Source organism: Salvelinus fontinalis, chromosome 6 (assembly GCF_029448725.1).
Source record: "Salvelinus fontinalis isolate EN_2023a chromosome 6, ASM2944872v1, whole genome shotgun sequence".
Taxonomy (NCBI): domain Eukaryota; kingdom Metazoa; phylum Chordata; class Actinopteri; order Salmoniformes; family Salmonidae; genus Salvelinus; species Salvelinus fontinalis.
The window spans coordinates 12,616,773-12,633,892 of record NC_074670.1 but is presented as its reverse complement, the minus strand read 5'-3'; the positions used below and the strand labels follow the sequence as shown (position 1 = coordinate 12,633,892).

Below are 17,120 nucleotides of genomic sequence, written 5' to 3'. Positions count from 1 at the left end.
TTTTTCTCAAATGACTTAGCTGGCTAATTGACTTCCTCAAACATGGTAAGACAAAGGAGCTCAAATGTTTAATCACACCAAAAACACAGCAGATACTGTTTGTTTAGAAGAAGGATGACATTTAACTAGGATTTAAAACTAGGTTTTGTGCAGTTTAGAGTTCATGGTTATGGAGGCCAAAGTCTGATGATCAGATCCAATACTTTAGTTAATGGACATCCGTGTGTGTGTGTGTGTGTGTGTGTGTGTGTGTGTGTGTGTGTGTGTGTGTGTGTGTGTGTGTGTGTGTGTGTGTGTGTGTGTGTGTGTGTGTGTGTGGTTGACGTGGATTTGATGAGGGGACAGGTCAAACACTGATAAAGACGGTAACTAGCTAGTAAAGGAGTGTACGGGGAAAGACGATGACTGACAGGCGACAGACAGGTGAAGATAACAGCTGTTATTGACTGGATGACACTTTTTATTTTTGCCTTTGACAGTGTATGAATAACACTTTGACTCCAAGATTCTGCAGAAACCAGTTGATCTGTGTGGGCATCTGATCTGCACAGAGCATCATACACACACATCATCTGTAAGCTGGCCAGGTGTAAGCTACAGGTTTAGGCACAGATGTATATAGATGGGACAGAGGGACAGGTCCAGGCTAACAAACAGGTATTGGGGATGAAGGAGAGAGGGCAGGTACCAGACAAAGATCCCTGGCCAGTGGACCCAGAGGTCAGAAAGATGGGGGTTAAGGGACCCAGCTTTAAGCCTCAAATGGAGGGGGTGAAGCAGACTATGAGGGTGACGAACCCCTTGGCTCGGGAGTGTTTGGGAGAGCTGATGGGAACATTTGTTCTGCTGGTGAGTAGCCTAGCTTTTAAAGCCTTACTGTTCAAAATGGAAAACATAAAGCACACTATTTTTATAGACAGAAGAGAAAAAATACAAAATATATTATATATATGTGTGTATATATGTGTGTGTGACATATGCACAGTACAATGAAGTGCTTACTTGCAGGTTTTCCTCTCAACATTGCAACCACAAAAAAATAATTGAGATAATCTGAGTAAACAGTAAGTAGACAAATGACCACCAGTCAACACCACTTATTGCAACCATGCAGTGGTGTAAAGTACTTAAGTTGCACTTTAAAGTATTTTTACTTAAGTTGTTTTTGGGGCTATCTGTTTTTTACCACTTTGACTTTTACTCCACTATATTGCTGAAGAAAATAATGTACTTTTTACTCCATACATTTTCCCTGACACCCAAAAGTACTCATAACATTTTGCATTCTTAGCAGGACAGGAAAATGGTCAAATGTATGCATCCCTACTGCCTCTGATCTGGGGGACTCACTAAACACACATGCTTCGTTTGTAAATGAGTGTTGGAGCGTGCTCCTGGCTTTTTTAAATACTAGAATATGGTGACGTCTGGTTTGCTTCATATAAGGAATTTGAAAAATGTGTACTTTTATTTTTATTTTAGCAATTACATATACTTTGGATACTTAAGTATATTTAAAACCATATACTTTTAGACTTTTACTCAGTAGTATTTTACCTGGTGACATTCACTTTCACTTGAGTTCTATTAAGGTACCTTCACTTTTAAGTATGACAATTGGGTACTTTTTCCACCACTGCCTGCGTCGAAATGTGAACATATTTTTTATCAGTATCCTATTATAGTAGCTTATGAAAAAGTCATTTGGTACATTATGACTTGATAAGAAGTTGATAGCTTGAAGCTATAACCAGAGAGGTTTTAGCTGTATGGCATCTTTGTTCAACTCTGAGCGGTTGTTTTGGGCCAGCTATTTTTTTTTTACCAAGTTACACTTCTCAAAAGACATTGAATTGGTGGAACGACCCAGATAGCGAGAGGAAGTAGGTGTATGTGTGCTTCAACTGATTCTTGTTGCTGTGTGACTGTCAGTCATTAATATGGGCAGTATTGTTACAGTTTCTACTGTATGTTAGTCCGTGACCGTCAGGTCTATTCCAGCTTGTCCCTGCGTTCATGTGTCTGTGTGCAGGCTGAGACCTTGCTGAATCACACAGCTGAGGAAGGGAAAGTGCTAGAACTGGATGTCCTTCTAGCCATGGCTGCAGTGTACTGTACCTGTCTGTTCATGTTCCCTCTCTTTCTTTCACAGAGCTCCTCTCTATCACATCCCCTCACACTCCCTTTACCTCTACTCTACTTGCACTTTGCTTCTCTAATTCTCTCTTTCTCCCTCCTTCCCTCCTTCTTTTCCCCCTCCACTCTCTCATCTCCTCCCTCATGATATTCTTTCAACCTGGAATCAGGGGTAGACGTAACATAGAAAACTTAAGTAATGTGAATAAATGATGGTTAATACGTGATAAGCAGTAATCGACAGTCACTACCATCATGGGACTTTTATTCATTGTTTTATTCTGTGTTGTTGCAGCATTCATCCTACATAATGCATAGTGCATTTAATGTAAAAAAAATAATTGTACCCGAAAATGAACCGACCTCAAAAAGCAGTAATCGCTCAGCACTAAACGTTGAATATCATACTCATTGAGTATCCCTGATTTATATTTACTGTGTTACGTCTAGTCTATGAGACCAGACTGCCTCTTTAATCTAACTTGACTTTATCTCTGCCTCCCTTCTCTCACCCTCTGTCTTCCTCTAGATGTTTGGCTGTAGTGCATCAGCCCAGGTGAAGACCAGTAGAGAGACTAAGGGACAGTACCTCTCAGCCAACATGGCCTTCTCTGTAGGGGTCATGTCTGCCATGTACCTCTGCAAGGGGGTCTCAGGTAAACCCTACTACACCTTTCACCCCAAACCAACTCCCATCCCAATCCTTGGACTAGACTAAATACTGTCATTTTCTCCACTTTAAACAACAACTCATACAGTATACAGTATGTACAGTACAGAGGAGGCTGGTGGGAGGAGTTATAGGAGGACGGGCTCATTGTAATGGCTGTAATGGAATTAATGGAACGAAGTCAAACGTGGTGTCCATATATTTTATGTGTTTGATACCGTTCCAATAATTCCGTTCCAGCCATTACAACGAGCCCGTCCTCCTATAGCTCCTCCCACCAGCCTCCACTGGTAGAGTACATTGCTGCTTCAATGACAAACTGACAACCCTAATCCTAAAATGAGTACACACAGCAAATTATCCCGTGTTAAATCAACACTGACAGACAAATATGTTATCATGAAAATGTTATTATTTAACACAATACAAATATTTAATAAGGCCTTATTTTGAGGTCCTAGTTTTACCCTGACACAGTAGCCTGCAAATCATGCTCAGGCCTGCAAGTCACGTTATGATGGCTTGCAAAGTGATGTAATTCACATTGGATTACAGACAGAATTGGGATATCCAACATTTTGGCTACCTAAACCATCTAACTGGAACAACCATTTCAATAACGGGCGCAATAAATCCAGGTTGGATTAGTTTAGAAAAATGTAGGTTATTTACATTTAAGTCGTATAAGATTAATGAATCAACAGTACATTCAAAAAACATAGATATTGAAATAAACAATTCCAAAAATCCACCTGCAATAGAGCATGTTGGGAAATATGATAATGGTGCGTGTGGTTTTGGTTTAACACAGGTTATTACTAACACCAACGCTTGGGTTCTTTTTACAGCAATGAGTGTTAATGTAACACTTAGAGGTAATTGAACACCTGAATCAACACTAGGAATGTTACTGAAAAATCAGCACTAGGTAACACTGGACAGTTTGCTGTACCATGACTAAGCTTGATTTCCTTAGCGTTTCTTATATGTCTGTACTCTCCCATTCTACGTATTTAGACCATACTGGCAATGTCAGTCTGGCAACAGTAATAGACGTAGGGGTGGTGTGAAATGGTCACACCAGCGCCCAGACTTCTATATGACTGTAACATTACTGTGGTCACACAGTGCTAGCTGTCTGTAATGTCCTGGTGATTCATTCTGCATCAGGCTGTTACTGTAATGGCCACAACTCTCCAAGGTCTCACTCCCACACACACTCTCACTCTTTTAGTGTGTGAGTGTGTGTGTGTGTGTGTGTGTGTGTGTGTGTGTGTGTGTGTGTGTGTGTGTGTGTGTGTGTGTGTGTGTGTGTGTGTGTGTGTGTGTGTGTGTGTGTGTGTGTGTGTACGTGCGCGTGATGTTCACAGATTTAGTGGGTGAGTGTGAGCGGACCAAGTAATTGGGCGTCACTCTAAAGCGGGAAGGTGGAACAAACGAGTCAGGAGTAGGCTTTCTTGATTGAACATAGTTCTATATTGAGGGCATTTGGACAACACAAACACTCCAACGTAATCAACGAAAATCTCTCAAAGGAAAAAGAAAGCATATCTTCTTCTCCAGATCAAAAACAGGAACACAATATGATTGTCTTTAAACTACAACAAAAAGTCAAGGCATTGTCACCGTCTTAATGGTTCTTCATAGATAGCTCCTCTGTCTCGGTGGCCATCTTCCAGAGATAGTTCCCCCCCTTGCTGGTTCCATACTCTCTCTTATAGGGGAAGGAGAATATCTCATTAGTAGTGTCAGCTGTGCTTAATTGCCTCTGGTTCACCTGTCTCCCATGCCTTGTTGGGCTACCATCCGTGAGCCCAGCCTGCCCTCTGGTGGTCCTTCCACAGTGAGATAATAAACAGGAGGTTGACTGATTCTCCCCCCTCTCTTCTCCTCCCCCCTCCATCTCTCTCTATCTCTCCTCTCTCTCTCTCCTGTAGGAGCCCATCTGAACCCAGCGGTCACTCTGAGTTTCTGTTCGTTGGGCAGGGTGCCCTGGGTGAAGCTGCTCCCATACGCTCTGTGTCAAGTGCTGGGAGCTTACCTGGCCTCTGGCCTGGTCTTCCTGGTCTACTATGGTCAGTCAGACACACTCACACACCAGTCCCACCAATTATCTAATCATTATTCATTAATCAATATTATGATATAGTGTGCCATGATGACTGTCACTGAACAACCAGCTCCCTCTCTCTGTCAGATGCTATCATGGACTTCAGTGGAGGGAATTTGACAGTGTATGGGGCTAATGAGACGGCGTCCATCTTTGCCACCTATCCCGGAGAGCACCTATCTCTCAGCAGCAGCATCCTAGACCAGGTCAGACCAATATGATACAGTATGAAGCAGGAACTGAAGATGGTGGGTCGTCACTAACTCAAAAGGCACTCACTCATCTGAGACATCTTTGTTGCAGGTGAATGGTAACCGCTGAATAAGATGAGAAAAAGAAGAAACCCTCACACTGATCTTGATAGTATCACTGCTCTTTAATAACTTTACGTATCGGCCTCAACGCCTTCCTCAGAGCGTTTGGCCTTCGTCACTAACCGCCACAGCCACAAAGTCATAAACCCTGCCTATTTTCTACAATTTCTCTTCTTAAAATCTGATTTTAAACCTAACCCTAACCTTAAACCACATTGCTAACCTTATGCTTAACCCTAACCTTCAATTAAGATTACATTATCATTAATTGTTACGATACAGACAATGTGGACTTTGTGGCTGTGCTATCTAGTGGAAACCATAATGTGTCATAAATGTGAAGATTCTGAAATATATGAAAGCTAAATGAAACTGGGTGAATATTTTTTAACAACTGACTCTGAGAGCTTGGAACTATAAGGTTCTATCTGCATTTTGTCCAGATTTAGTTATTGACATAGCCTTGTTCTGTTCAATGTTCTCTACCTATATAGTACCCTAAATAACCCAATTAATGTTAAGTTCAAAAGAATACAAGATAACAGTGTTGACACCATTCAAACCAATGAGGGATTGGAACTTTATCTCAGAATCATCTTTTTGCAGATAGAACCTTATCGTCCCAAGCGCTTGTCCTGTATTTCCTGGTTTCACAAATTTCTCATATTCTATAGGTGGTGGCCACTGCCATGTTGATGCTCTGCATTCTCCCATTGGATGACCAGAAGAATAGTCCTGCCCCCGACGCTCTGATCCCGCCCATCGTTGCCGTGGTAGTCCTGGGGATCGGCATGTCGATGTCGTCCAATTGCGGCGGAGCGATAAACCCTGCCCGTGACCTGGGGCCACGCCTCTTGACACTGACCGCCGGCTGGGGCACTGAGGTGTTCACGTACGTCTTCTAACACACAAACACATTTTGAACTGAGTCAGCAGGTATGCAACATGTCAGCTATTACAGGAAGTGGTCAGGGGGTCAGTTAAGTGCACGGGAGAGAAGAGTGAACCATATGAAAGGAGTGGACTACTCCTGGACTAGAGCTAGATCTGCTTTGTGTGTTTGTGTGTTTGTGAATGTGTTGGTGCCAAGTGTGCCACGCACAGGAGGCTGCTGAGGGGAGGATGGCTCATAGTAATGGCTGGAATGAAGTGAATGGAATCAAACACATAGAAACCATGTGTTTGATGTGTTCGATACTGTTCCATTCCGGCCATTCCTATGAGCCATCCTCCCCAATTAAGGTGCCACCAGCCGCCTGTTGTGCCCGTAAGGCACTTTATGTCTATAGGAACATCTACCAGCGGATACCAATGTGCTAAACCAGGCACATGACGGACACACAGACACCGTATTTCAATTTGGAACTGGGCACGAGTTGTTAAAGTGAAGTTGACTTGCAGATTTGCAACTAATCCTCCCTCCTCCTCGTCTCTCTAGGTGTTATAACTACTGGTTCTGGGTTCCCATGATGGCTCCTCTGCTGGGAGGGATGGTGGGCTCTGGGATGTATCTGGTCTTCATCGCATGGCACCTGCCCGACCTTCCAACGAACCCCCCCATAGACAGCTTCTCTACCAAGCCCACCACGGAGGTGTGGACGCAGCCCCCAGCACCAGAGAAGGAAGGGGGGGAGTTGAAAACTGCTGTGTTCTAGAAAGGGTAGAGACAGTCAGGCCGACTGTCGAAGTGAGAATGTGCGCATTGAGCGGAAATCTTTTCATTTGAATCACTGAATTCCAACTGACTTGCAAGAGACTCCTACTAGATGTGACCCACTGGGCAAAAACTGGTGAATCAACATTGTTTCCATGTCATTTCAACCCCCAAAATGAATGGATCATGTTGAATCAACGTGAAAAACTGATTGGATTTGCTTAAACCAATCAATATAACGGCATTTCATCTTATTTTCACCCAACTTTTCACCTAATTCCAATGTTGTTGATTTCACGTTAGTTGACAACCCAACCAAATGTCAATCAAAACTAGATGTTGAACTGACAGCTTTGCCCAGTGGTGAGACATTTCTCTGGCTGTTTCCTATAGGAGAAAGGACATGCTAACAGACTGATGGGAGAACATTTGTCCAAGCCTCCTCTCCTGTCATTTTGTTCTATTGAGATGCTACTGCTGATTGAGGATCAGGTGTATATATTAGTGGTGAGCTTCAAAAACACACAGTCAGAGGTGAAAGGAGAAATTGATATTATGATTAGAGCCAGGCGTTCTGGTTGTTTTTTGAGGGTTTTATCTTTGACAGGTATTTACAACATTATCCACTGGGTTTGCTGCAGGCAGAAAATCCAAGGAAATGCTCTTTAATTGAAACGAGCTGTCTCCAATCAATAATTAATTGTTTGGTTGTGAGTGAGTGTTTCGGGGAGGGGGGCGCCTTAACTAGGGGAAGTGTAGCTCAAGCCAGGGGAGGCGTAATTGCACAAAGCCTATTATTTGGCAGAGAATGCTATTTGTACACTGAACAAAAATATAAAACGCAACATGTAAAGTGTTGTTCCCATGTTTCACGAGCTGAAATAAAAGGTCCATACACACAAAAAAAAGCTTATTTCTCTCATGTTGTGCACAAATCTGTTTACATACCTGTTAGTGAGCATTTCTCCTTTGCCAAGACAATTCATCCACCTGTGTGGCATCTCAAGAAGCTGATTAAACAGCATGATCATTACACAGGTGCACCTTGTGCTGGGGACAATAAAAGGCCACTCTAAAATGTGCAATTTTGTCACACAACACAACGCCACAGATGTCTCAAGTTTTGAGGGAGTGTGCAATTGGCATGCTGACTGCAGGAATATCCACCAGAGTTGTTGCCAGATAATTGAATGTTCATTTCTGTACCTTAAGCCGCCTCCAACGTCGTTTTTGAGAATTTGGCAGAACGTCCGACTAGCCTCACAACTGCAGACCATGTATAACCTTCTTCACCTGCAGGATTGAGACCAGCCACCTGGACAGCTGATGAAACTGAGTATTTCTGTCTATAATAAAGCCCTTTTGTGGGGAAAACTCATTCTGATTGGCTGGGCCTGCTCCCCAGTGGGTGGGCCTATACCCACCTATGGCTGCGCTCCTGAGCAGTCATGTGAAACCCATAGATTAGAGCTTAATGAATTTATTTCAATTGACTGATTTCCTGATATGAACTATAACTTAGTAAAATCTTTGCATGTTGCGCTTATATTTTTCAATATAGATCAGTGATTAAACACCTCACTTTGCTCAAGCTGATCCTCTCAGAAACTCAATCCCTGATCATCTGAGGTTGTAAAACCGGGGCAATTAGGACAGTTCAAGGGGAGAAGCTATGAATCCAACCAGAAAATATAAAAAAACTCTACATCAGAATATCGCTTGAAAAAGAGCGTGCCAATGAAAACAATTCTGAAAAACCTGCAATGTAGCATTATATTGTAAATGGAAAGACAGGATACACAGCCATCGGAAATAAAATAAACACATTACACTGTCTGAGAAAAACACACATCATTGTGTGTCAGTGTATTTGTCTGTAGTTTATGGAGATGCTTTCAGTTTTTTTACCTCCGTTCATTACATGTGTGTGTCACGATTGTTGTATTGTGGAAGAGAGGAGGACCAAGACGCAGCGTGATAACAATACATCTTCTCTTTATTTGAAGACGAAACGAAACAACACTGACAAACTTAACAAAACAACGAACGTGAAGCTATATAAACAATAAGTGCATACACAGGCAACTTAGACATAGACAATCACCCACCACCTACCTAATGACTATGGTTGCCTAAATATGGCTCCCAATTTAATTTGAGAATAATTGCCAGCAAACATTTCATTTGAAGTCAAGGTTGGGAATGTATTTTGGACTAACTGGATAATCATGTTGGATGATCATGGTATGCACACGAGACAATGAATTCACATGTGGTGTGAGAAGGTGCTATATCCGCCTATTGAGGTCGAATGATCGAAATGAGCGGCAGACAAACCCCCCACCAAAATTATGATTATTTTACTATCATTTTATTACTATGTGAAAATCTAATGGTTGCACTTATGCCAATAACACCTGAGTATAATCGTTTCCTGTTATTTCATAAGCACCTTATATTGCATGCACAAAACATGAAGTTAATCTGTGGAATAATTATGAATGAGTAATTCTAAACCTGTGTATATACATTTCTGGAGTTGAGGCCTTTTCTATTAGCACATTTAGGGCTTCTGCATGCATGCAACCATGGGTCTGTGTTTGTGCTGCTTGCGGATAATGATCTAGTTTAAAGGGTAGATAGATGTACAGGGCTCTATCTTCGGCAATTGACAGAAGCCTAGTATTTTGTATAGACTAGCGAATATTACCCGTGAAGACATCAAATCAAATGTAGGCCTACGCGTGCACACAGTGCCATGGAACTAGATAAGCTATTCAGCAATATTGTTGTTGGTTTAAAAAACTTTTATTTTAAAGATTAACCATCCATGGTCGAATGCAGTGCAATTTAGTCTGCCATTTCTGGAGAAGTGCAAATATCATTTTGGGGTGGTGTCATGTTCTATAAATATTTGGAGCCAGGGTCAGGAATACGTAAAGTGTGGGGGGTAATACGCCACCCAAACAATACAACATGCCATGAAGCCCAAAACAAACGTATACAAAAACAGGATGTAACCCAAACAAAAGAGCAAGGTTAAACCTCTAATAAATATGCACCGGAACGAGACCCGAAATAACAAGTGCACAATATACATAGCACAATGCCGAAACAACAAGCACAGGTACTCACAAGACCAACGGACATGGGAACAATAATCGACCAGGCAATGGTGAACAGAGAGCACATATATACAATCATCAATCAGGTCGCAGTTGTAAATGAGAACTTGTTCTCAACTGGCCAACCTGGTTAAATAAAGGGGAAATTAAAAATCAGGGGGAGTGGGAACCAGGTGTGTGTAATGAGACATTTCAGTGACGCCTAGAGGCCGGTGACGTAGACCTCCGGAACTGGTGCAGTAGCCTAGTGGTTAAGAGCATTCGAATCCCCGAGCCAACTAGGTGAAAAATCTGTCAATGTGCCCTTGAGCAAGGCACTTAACCCTAATTGTTCCTGTAATTCGTTCTGGGTAAGAGCATCTGCTAAATGTAAAATGTAAGGATGTGTAAGATGGTTCCATGATGTTTATAAAACATTATATTTGCAGTATAAAGGTGATGGTTCCATGATGTTTATAAAACATTATATTTGCAGTATAAAGGTGATGGTTTCATGATGTTTATAAAACATTATATTTGCAGTATACAGGTGAGTGGATGTTCCCCCTTTCTCAATATATTGGATCTTGGTCCAGCTCCTGTCAAAAGTTTGGATGTGCGTAAAACCCTCCATAGTCTAATTTGCCTTGTCTGTGTTATAAGTCCCCCGGGAGCATTAATGGTGCCTGTAACTGTATTTAGACGGCCTATATTTGGAACATGTTGTTCTTTCATTTTTATTGCAATTTGGTTCTAATTATACATTGTCATTTTACGCCTTATCAATAGCCTTCTGAATTTAATCTTGGTTATTGACTATGTTTGGCATGTCCACGTCCAGACTGCAATTTACAGTAGGCCTAGCCCCTATATCAGTGTGAATGCTATAGCCTATGTTTAACAATGCATCTCCATATTGAAGTGCAATTGCAACAATGTGGACTGCAAACATGTTCAACATATTACAAATATGGGGCAGGCTATTTAACAAACTAGACTATAACATGGAACTAGACTATCATTCCAATTGGAGTTGATTCGAAGGCAATACATAAAAGACCCTAAATACACAACTTGAAGCAGCCCCATATTTAGCCATGGAGTACGCTCGGATCCTTGACACACCCACAACTCAAAACCCAGCCTTTTCGCGCCACTGCCAGCTACTGTGCCCATAATTATACTTGTGAAAATAGCAAAAATATTTCTGATACACCTTGTACCTATTTCTGTCAAGAACTGCAACGCTGCTGGGTTTTTGACACTCAACAGTTACCTGTGTGTATCAAGAATGGTCCACCACACAAAGGACATCCAGCCCACTTGACACAACCGTGTGAAGCATTGGAGTTAACATGGGCCAGCATCCCTGGGGAACACTTTCGATACTTTGTCCATGGGGGGGGTCCACCAGGGATGTGGTGACATGTGCCCTACAGTGAGAGTGTTTACTCTTTCCACCATGACCTACTCACACTGATAATGACATCAATTGTTGCTCTCCACTCCTCTCTCTCTTCCCTCACACAACTATCGCTTCATCGTTCATGAAAGGTTGTGTTTCTGCCCAAATTCTCTCTCTCTTTCTCTCAATTCAATTCAATTCAATTCAATTCAAGGGGCTTTATTGGCATGGGAAACATGTGTTAACATTGCCAAAGCAAGTGAGGTAGACAATACACAAAAGCGAAACAAACAATACAAATTAACAGTAAACATTACACATACAGAAGTTTCAAAACAATAAAGACATTACAAATGTCATATTATATATATACAGTGTTGTAACAATGTACACATGGTTAAAGCACACAAGTTAAAATAAGTAAGCATAAATATGGGTTGTATTTACAATGGTGTTTGTTCTTCACTGGTTGCCCTTTTCTTGTGGCAACAGGTCACAAATCTTGCTGCTGTGATGGCACTGTGGAATTTCACCCAGTAGATATGGGAGTTTATCAAAATTGGATTTGTTTTCAAATTCTTTGTGGATCTGTGTAATCTGAGGGAAATATGTCTCTCTAATATGGTCATACATTGGGCAGGAGGTTAGGAAGTGCAACTCGGTTTCCACCTCATTTTGTGGGCAGTGAGCACAAAGCCTGTCTTCTCTTGAGAGCCATGTCTGCCTACGGCGGCCTTTCTCAATAGCAAGGCTATGCTCACTGAGTCTGTACATAGTCAAAGCTTTCCTTAAGTTTGGGTCAGTCACAGTGGTCAGGTATTCTGCCACTGTGTACTCTCTGTTTAGGGCCAAATAGCATTCTAGTTTGCTCTGTTTTTTTGTTAATTCTTTCCAATGTGTCAAGTAATTATCTTTTTGTTTTCTCATGATTTGGTTGGGTCTAATTGTGCTGTTGTCCTGGGGCTCTGTGGGGTGTGTTTGTGTTTGTGAACAGAGCCCTAGGACCAGCTTGCTTAGGGGACTCTTCTCCAGGTTCATCTCTCTGTAGGTGATGGCTTTGTTATGGAAGGTTTGGGAATCGCTTCCTTTTAGGTGGTTGTAGAATTTAACGTCTCTTTTCTGGATTTTGATAATTAGTGGGTATCGGCCTAATTCTGCTCCATGGTTTAGTGTGTTTTAGATGTTGACGTAGATGTTGACTACATCAGAGAACGTGCTGGAACCACGCATTACAGCACTCAGGGCGTTCGTGTTGCTCTGCATTTTATCTATTCATTTCATCACTTTCTTTATTCTGTTTAGAGGTTCATCTGTTCAGGTAGAGAGCTCTAGCAGTTCTAAAGCCATCAGCTTTTTAGTTCATCTTTGGTGCTGATAGTTGCACCTGCTTGTGTCTCAGTGCAGTAGTGTCAGTGTTAAAGTATCAGTGTCGTTTCAGTCAGTCCTCCTGGAAGTGTGTGCAGCGTCACTGTTGTATTAGCATTGTGTGTGAGCTTGTCTGGGACATTTCAGCGTAGAGTCAGCGCTGCAGTCTTAGTGTATGTAAGTGGGTGCAGGGTCGGTGTTGTGGTCTCAGTATTAAGTATCCCAGGCGGTGTGTGTTGGTGTGTGAGAGAGAGATGGAGAAGCCTCTCTTCAGAGAACGTCTAGCAGAGTGTATGGGAATGTACATCATGGTTGTGAGAACACCTCTGCTATATGCAACCTGACCGTAACCATCGACCACAGCCATTTTACTTTCTTTTTCATGCTTTATGGTCCTGGGATGTTGTGTTGTGTCTGTCCAGTTGTTTTGTGTTATCATGACACAAGGTGAGACCCAGGTGTAGACACAGGAGGCAGATGGTTGGAGTCTTACAATGTTAATTAATCCAAAAGGAGTAGGCAAGAGAATGGTCGTGGACAGGCAAAAGGTCAAAACCAGATCAGAGTCCAGGAGGTACAGAATGGCAGACAGGCTCGTGGTCAAGGCAGGCAGAATGGTCAGGCAGACGGTTACAAAGTCCAGAAACAGGCAAGGGCCAATAGAAAAAGAAGAAATGCAAAAAGCAGGAGAGCGGAGAAACCGCTGGTTGACTTGGAAATATACAAGACGAACAGTCACCGAGAGACAGGAAATACAGGGATAAATACAGTGGGGAAAATAAGTGACACCTGGAGGGGGTGGAGACAATCACAGGGAGAGGTGTCTAGATGGAATTTGTATTTGTGGTCGTGACGACTGGACCTTTTTTGGAACTCCATTGTTTTTGTCTTACTGAGATTTACTGTCAGGGCCCAGGTCTGTCAGGGCCCAGGTCTGTCCGGGCCCAGGTCTGTCAGGGCCCAGGTCTGTCAGGGCCCAGGTCTGTCCGGGCCCAGGTCTGTCCGGGCCCAGGTCTGTCAGGGCCCAGGTCTGTCCGGGCCCAGGTCTGTCAGGGCCCAGGTCTGTCAGGGCCCAGGTCTGTCAGGGCCCAGGTCTGTCAGGGCCCAGGTCTGACAGAATCTGTGCAGAAGATCTATAGGTGCTGCTGTAGGCCCTCCTTGGTTGGGGACAGAAGCACCAGATCATCAGCAAACAGTAGACATTTGACTTCAGATTCTAGTAGGGTGAGGCCGGGTGCTGCAGACTTTTCTAGTGCCGTCGCCAATTCGTTGATATATATGTTGAAGAGGGTGGGGCTTAAGCTGCATCCCTGTCTCACCCCATGGCCCTGTGGGAAGAAATGTGTGTGTTTTTAACCTCACACTTGTTGTTTGTGTACATGGATTTTATAATGTCGTATGTTTTACCCCCAACACCACTTTCCATCAATTTGTATAGCATGTCAAATTGAGTCGAAGGCTTTTTTGAAATCAACAAAGCATGAGAAGACTTTGCCTTTGTTTTGGTTTGTTTGGTTGTCAATTAGGGTGTGCAGGGTGAATACACGGTCTGTTGTATGGTAATTTGGTAAAAATCCAATTTGACATTTGCTCAGTACATTGTTTTCATTGAGGAAATGTACGAATCTGCTGTTAATGATAATGCAGAGGATTTTCCCAAGGTTGCTGTTGACGCATATCCCACGGTGGTTATTGGGGTCAAATTTGTCTCCACTTTTGTGGATTGGGGTGATCAGTCCTTGGTTCCAAATATTGGGGAAGATGCCAGAGCTAAGGATGATGTTAAAGAGTTTTAGTATAGCCAATTGGAATTTGTTGTCTGTATATTTGATCATTTCATTAAGGATACCATCAACACCACAGGCCTTTTTGGGTTGGAGGGTTTTTATTTTGTCCTGTAGTTCATTCAAGGTAATTGTTCCTTCTTTTTCCGTAGTGTATTTCTGTATTGTTTTAGAGATTCACCATAGTGAAGGCGTAGACTCAGGTTTTCCGGGTTGGACAGGTTTCTCAATTTCTTTCTTCCATTCTTCATCAAACCATTTGTCATTGTTGTTCATTTTCTTCAGTTTTCTATTTGAGATTTTTAGATTTGATAGGGAAGCTGAGAGGTCAAATATACTGTTAAGATTTTCTACTGCCAAGTTTACACCTTCACTATTACAGTGGAACGTTTTCCCCAGGACATTGTCTAAAAGGGATTGAATTTGTTGTTGCCTAATTGTTTTTTGGTAGGTTTCCAAACGGCATTCCTTCCATCGATAGCATTTCTTAATGTTACTCAGTTCCTTTGGCTTTGATGCCTCACGATTGAGTATTGCTCTGTTCAAGTAGACTGTGATTTTGCTGTGGTCTGATAGGGGTGTCAGTGGGCTGACTGTGAACGCTCTGAGAGACTCTGGGTTGAGGTCAGTGATAAAGTAGTCTACAGTACTACTGCCAAGAGATGAGCTATAGGTGTACCTACCATAGGAGTCCCCTCGAAGCCTACCATTGACTATGTACATACCCAGCGTGCGACAGAGCTGCAGGAGTTGTGACCCGTTTTTGTTGGTTATGTTGTCATAGTTGTGCCTAGGGGGGCATATGGGGGAGGGAATGCTGTCACCTGCTGTCACCTGCTGTCACCTGCACCCCCCTCCCTCTTTGTTTCCCTCTCTCCCTCTCTTTTTCCCTCTCTCTCTCTCTCTCTCTCTCTCTCTCTCCCTCCCTCTCCTTCCTCCTGCCCCCCTCCCTCTCTCTCTGCTTCCCTCTCTCTCCCCTTCCTCCCTCCTCTCTCTCTCCCTACCTCTCCCTTTCTCTCCCTCTCTTTCTCTCTCTCTCTCTCTCTCTCTCTCTCCCTTTCTCTCTCCCTCCCTCTGTATCTCTCCCTCTCTCCCTCTATCCCTCTCTCTCTCCCTCTCTCTCTCTCCCCCTCTCTCTCTCTCTCTCTGTTCTCTCTCTCTCTCTCTCTCTCTCTCTCTCTCTCTCTCTCTCTCTCTCTCTCTCTCTCTCTCTCTCTCTCTCTCTCTCTCTCTCTCTCTCTCTCTCTCTCTCTCTCTCTCTCTCTCTCTCTCACTCCGTCTGTGTTCTCTCTTTCTCCTAAACTTGTTTCTCCCCTTCATCCTTCTACCTTGCTTCTGTCCTTCTCAACATATCCCTACATTTTCCTCTCTCCTGATTCCTGCCTTTAGTAGCCTATTGATTTGTAATTTGATGATGAAGAAAGGTGTGTGTGTTTGAGGAACATGGTTATATGAGAGTGCTTATTTGTACAGTTTTGGCCATTGTAGTCAACAGTTATAGTGTACGTGTTGAGATTGTTTTGGGCTGTGTTTTGTGAGTTCAGAATAAATTAAATATAAGATATTGATTTGATTTGTAGCTATGAATATCAAAAGCTGGAGAAAAAAATCGCTGCAGCTTTGGTGCTGATGTTGCGCCCCCAAATATAGGCTGTTGTTGTTACCGACCAGCGACAGCAGGGGGCGTTATGAGATAAATAATAACAAGCACATGGCTGAAAGGCTGTTGTTCAATAATAACCTTCAAATGCAATATTGAGGCGGGAGGTTTTGTGAAATTATGGTGACAAAAAAGGAACACTCAAAAGTTCCCCAAACTGTAATAACTAGCTGTCGACATTGTTGAATAATTAAAATAAAAAATAAAATATCTCCCTGAGATTACAAAGAGGATAGTCTATTTCCTCATGAGATGAAATTATAGAAATTGCTTGAATATGCGTAGGAGGGTGGTCGAAGTAAACATCGCCCCTCCTTCCTGCTTCTCTCCCTGGCTGAAGAAAAAAATGCTCTTTCACCTCGCCAGCATGTCTGTGTATCAGCACCGCGCATCCACAGCACCGTCTGTATCCTCTACCTCCGTGGCCTTACAAACAAGGGCAGGCGTGTCATCAACACTCAAATAGCAGCATGAACCCAGCGAGAGGACTTGGATGTTGTGTTGCTGACAGAAATGTGCACATAGCGTGGACTTGAAAAGGTAGGTTCCATAGCCAGCTAGTCGACAAAATGTAGGCTAGCCAGCTAAACAATTTAATGTCAGATTCTTTGTTTATTTCGCAGAGATTTTGATTGAGCTAATATAGCTAGCCATTAACAATGCATTATAATTGTTGTCTGCACTTCAAATGTTCTTGCCACAACTGTGTATACACTTTTACCTGTTTAGGCCCTACTTTTGTTCGATAACTTGTGAATAATTATGGGTACCTTTGTTGAGTTATTGTGCTTTACACTGACTGTGCAAGTATAAATCTCTTCCTGAATAAACTTTGCATATGCTATGCTATAAGGGCTATAGTAACTAGCTAGTCAGATGTATTACCCCCCTTTACTATTTGTTGTTATTGATACTGTT

At 42.6% G+C, this 17,120-nt stretch overlaps 2 protein-coding genes across 2 annotated transcripts in view; both read left to right on the top strand.

Moving 5' to 3' along the window:
- The first annotated feature begins 417 nt into the window (after positions 1–417).
- On the top strand, positions 418–7,770 carry LOC129857082 (aquaporin-10-like). The gene is made up of 6 exons (XM_055925004.1): positions 418–849; positions 2,666–2,792; positions 4,744–4,881; positions 5,004–5,122; positions 5,905–6,122; positions 6,669–7,770. The coding sequence occupies exons 1-6, from the start codon at positions 613–615 to the stop codon at positions 6,883–6,885; spliced, it is 1,056 nt and encodes a 351-aa protein (XP_055780979.1). The 5' UTR covers positions 418–612; the 3' UTR covers positions 6,886–7,770.
- An 8,796-nt stretch (positions 7,771–16,566) lies between these two features.
- atp8b2 (ATPase phospholipid transporting 8B2) overlaps positions 16,567–17,120 on the top strand; it is a gene marked incomplete in the record, with an annotated part of 86,377 nt that continues 85,823 nt past the window's right edge. The window contains 1 exon segment of the mRNA XM_055924996.1: positions 16,567–16,742.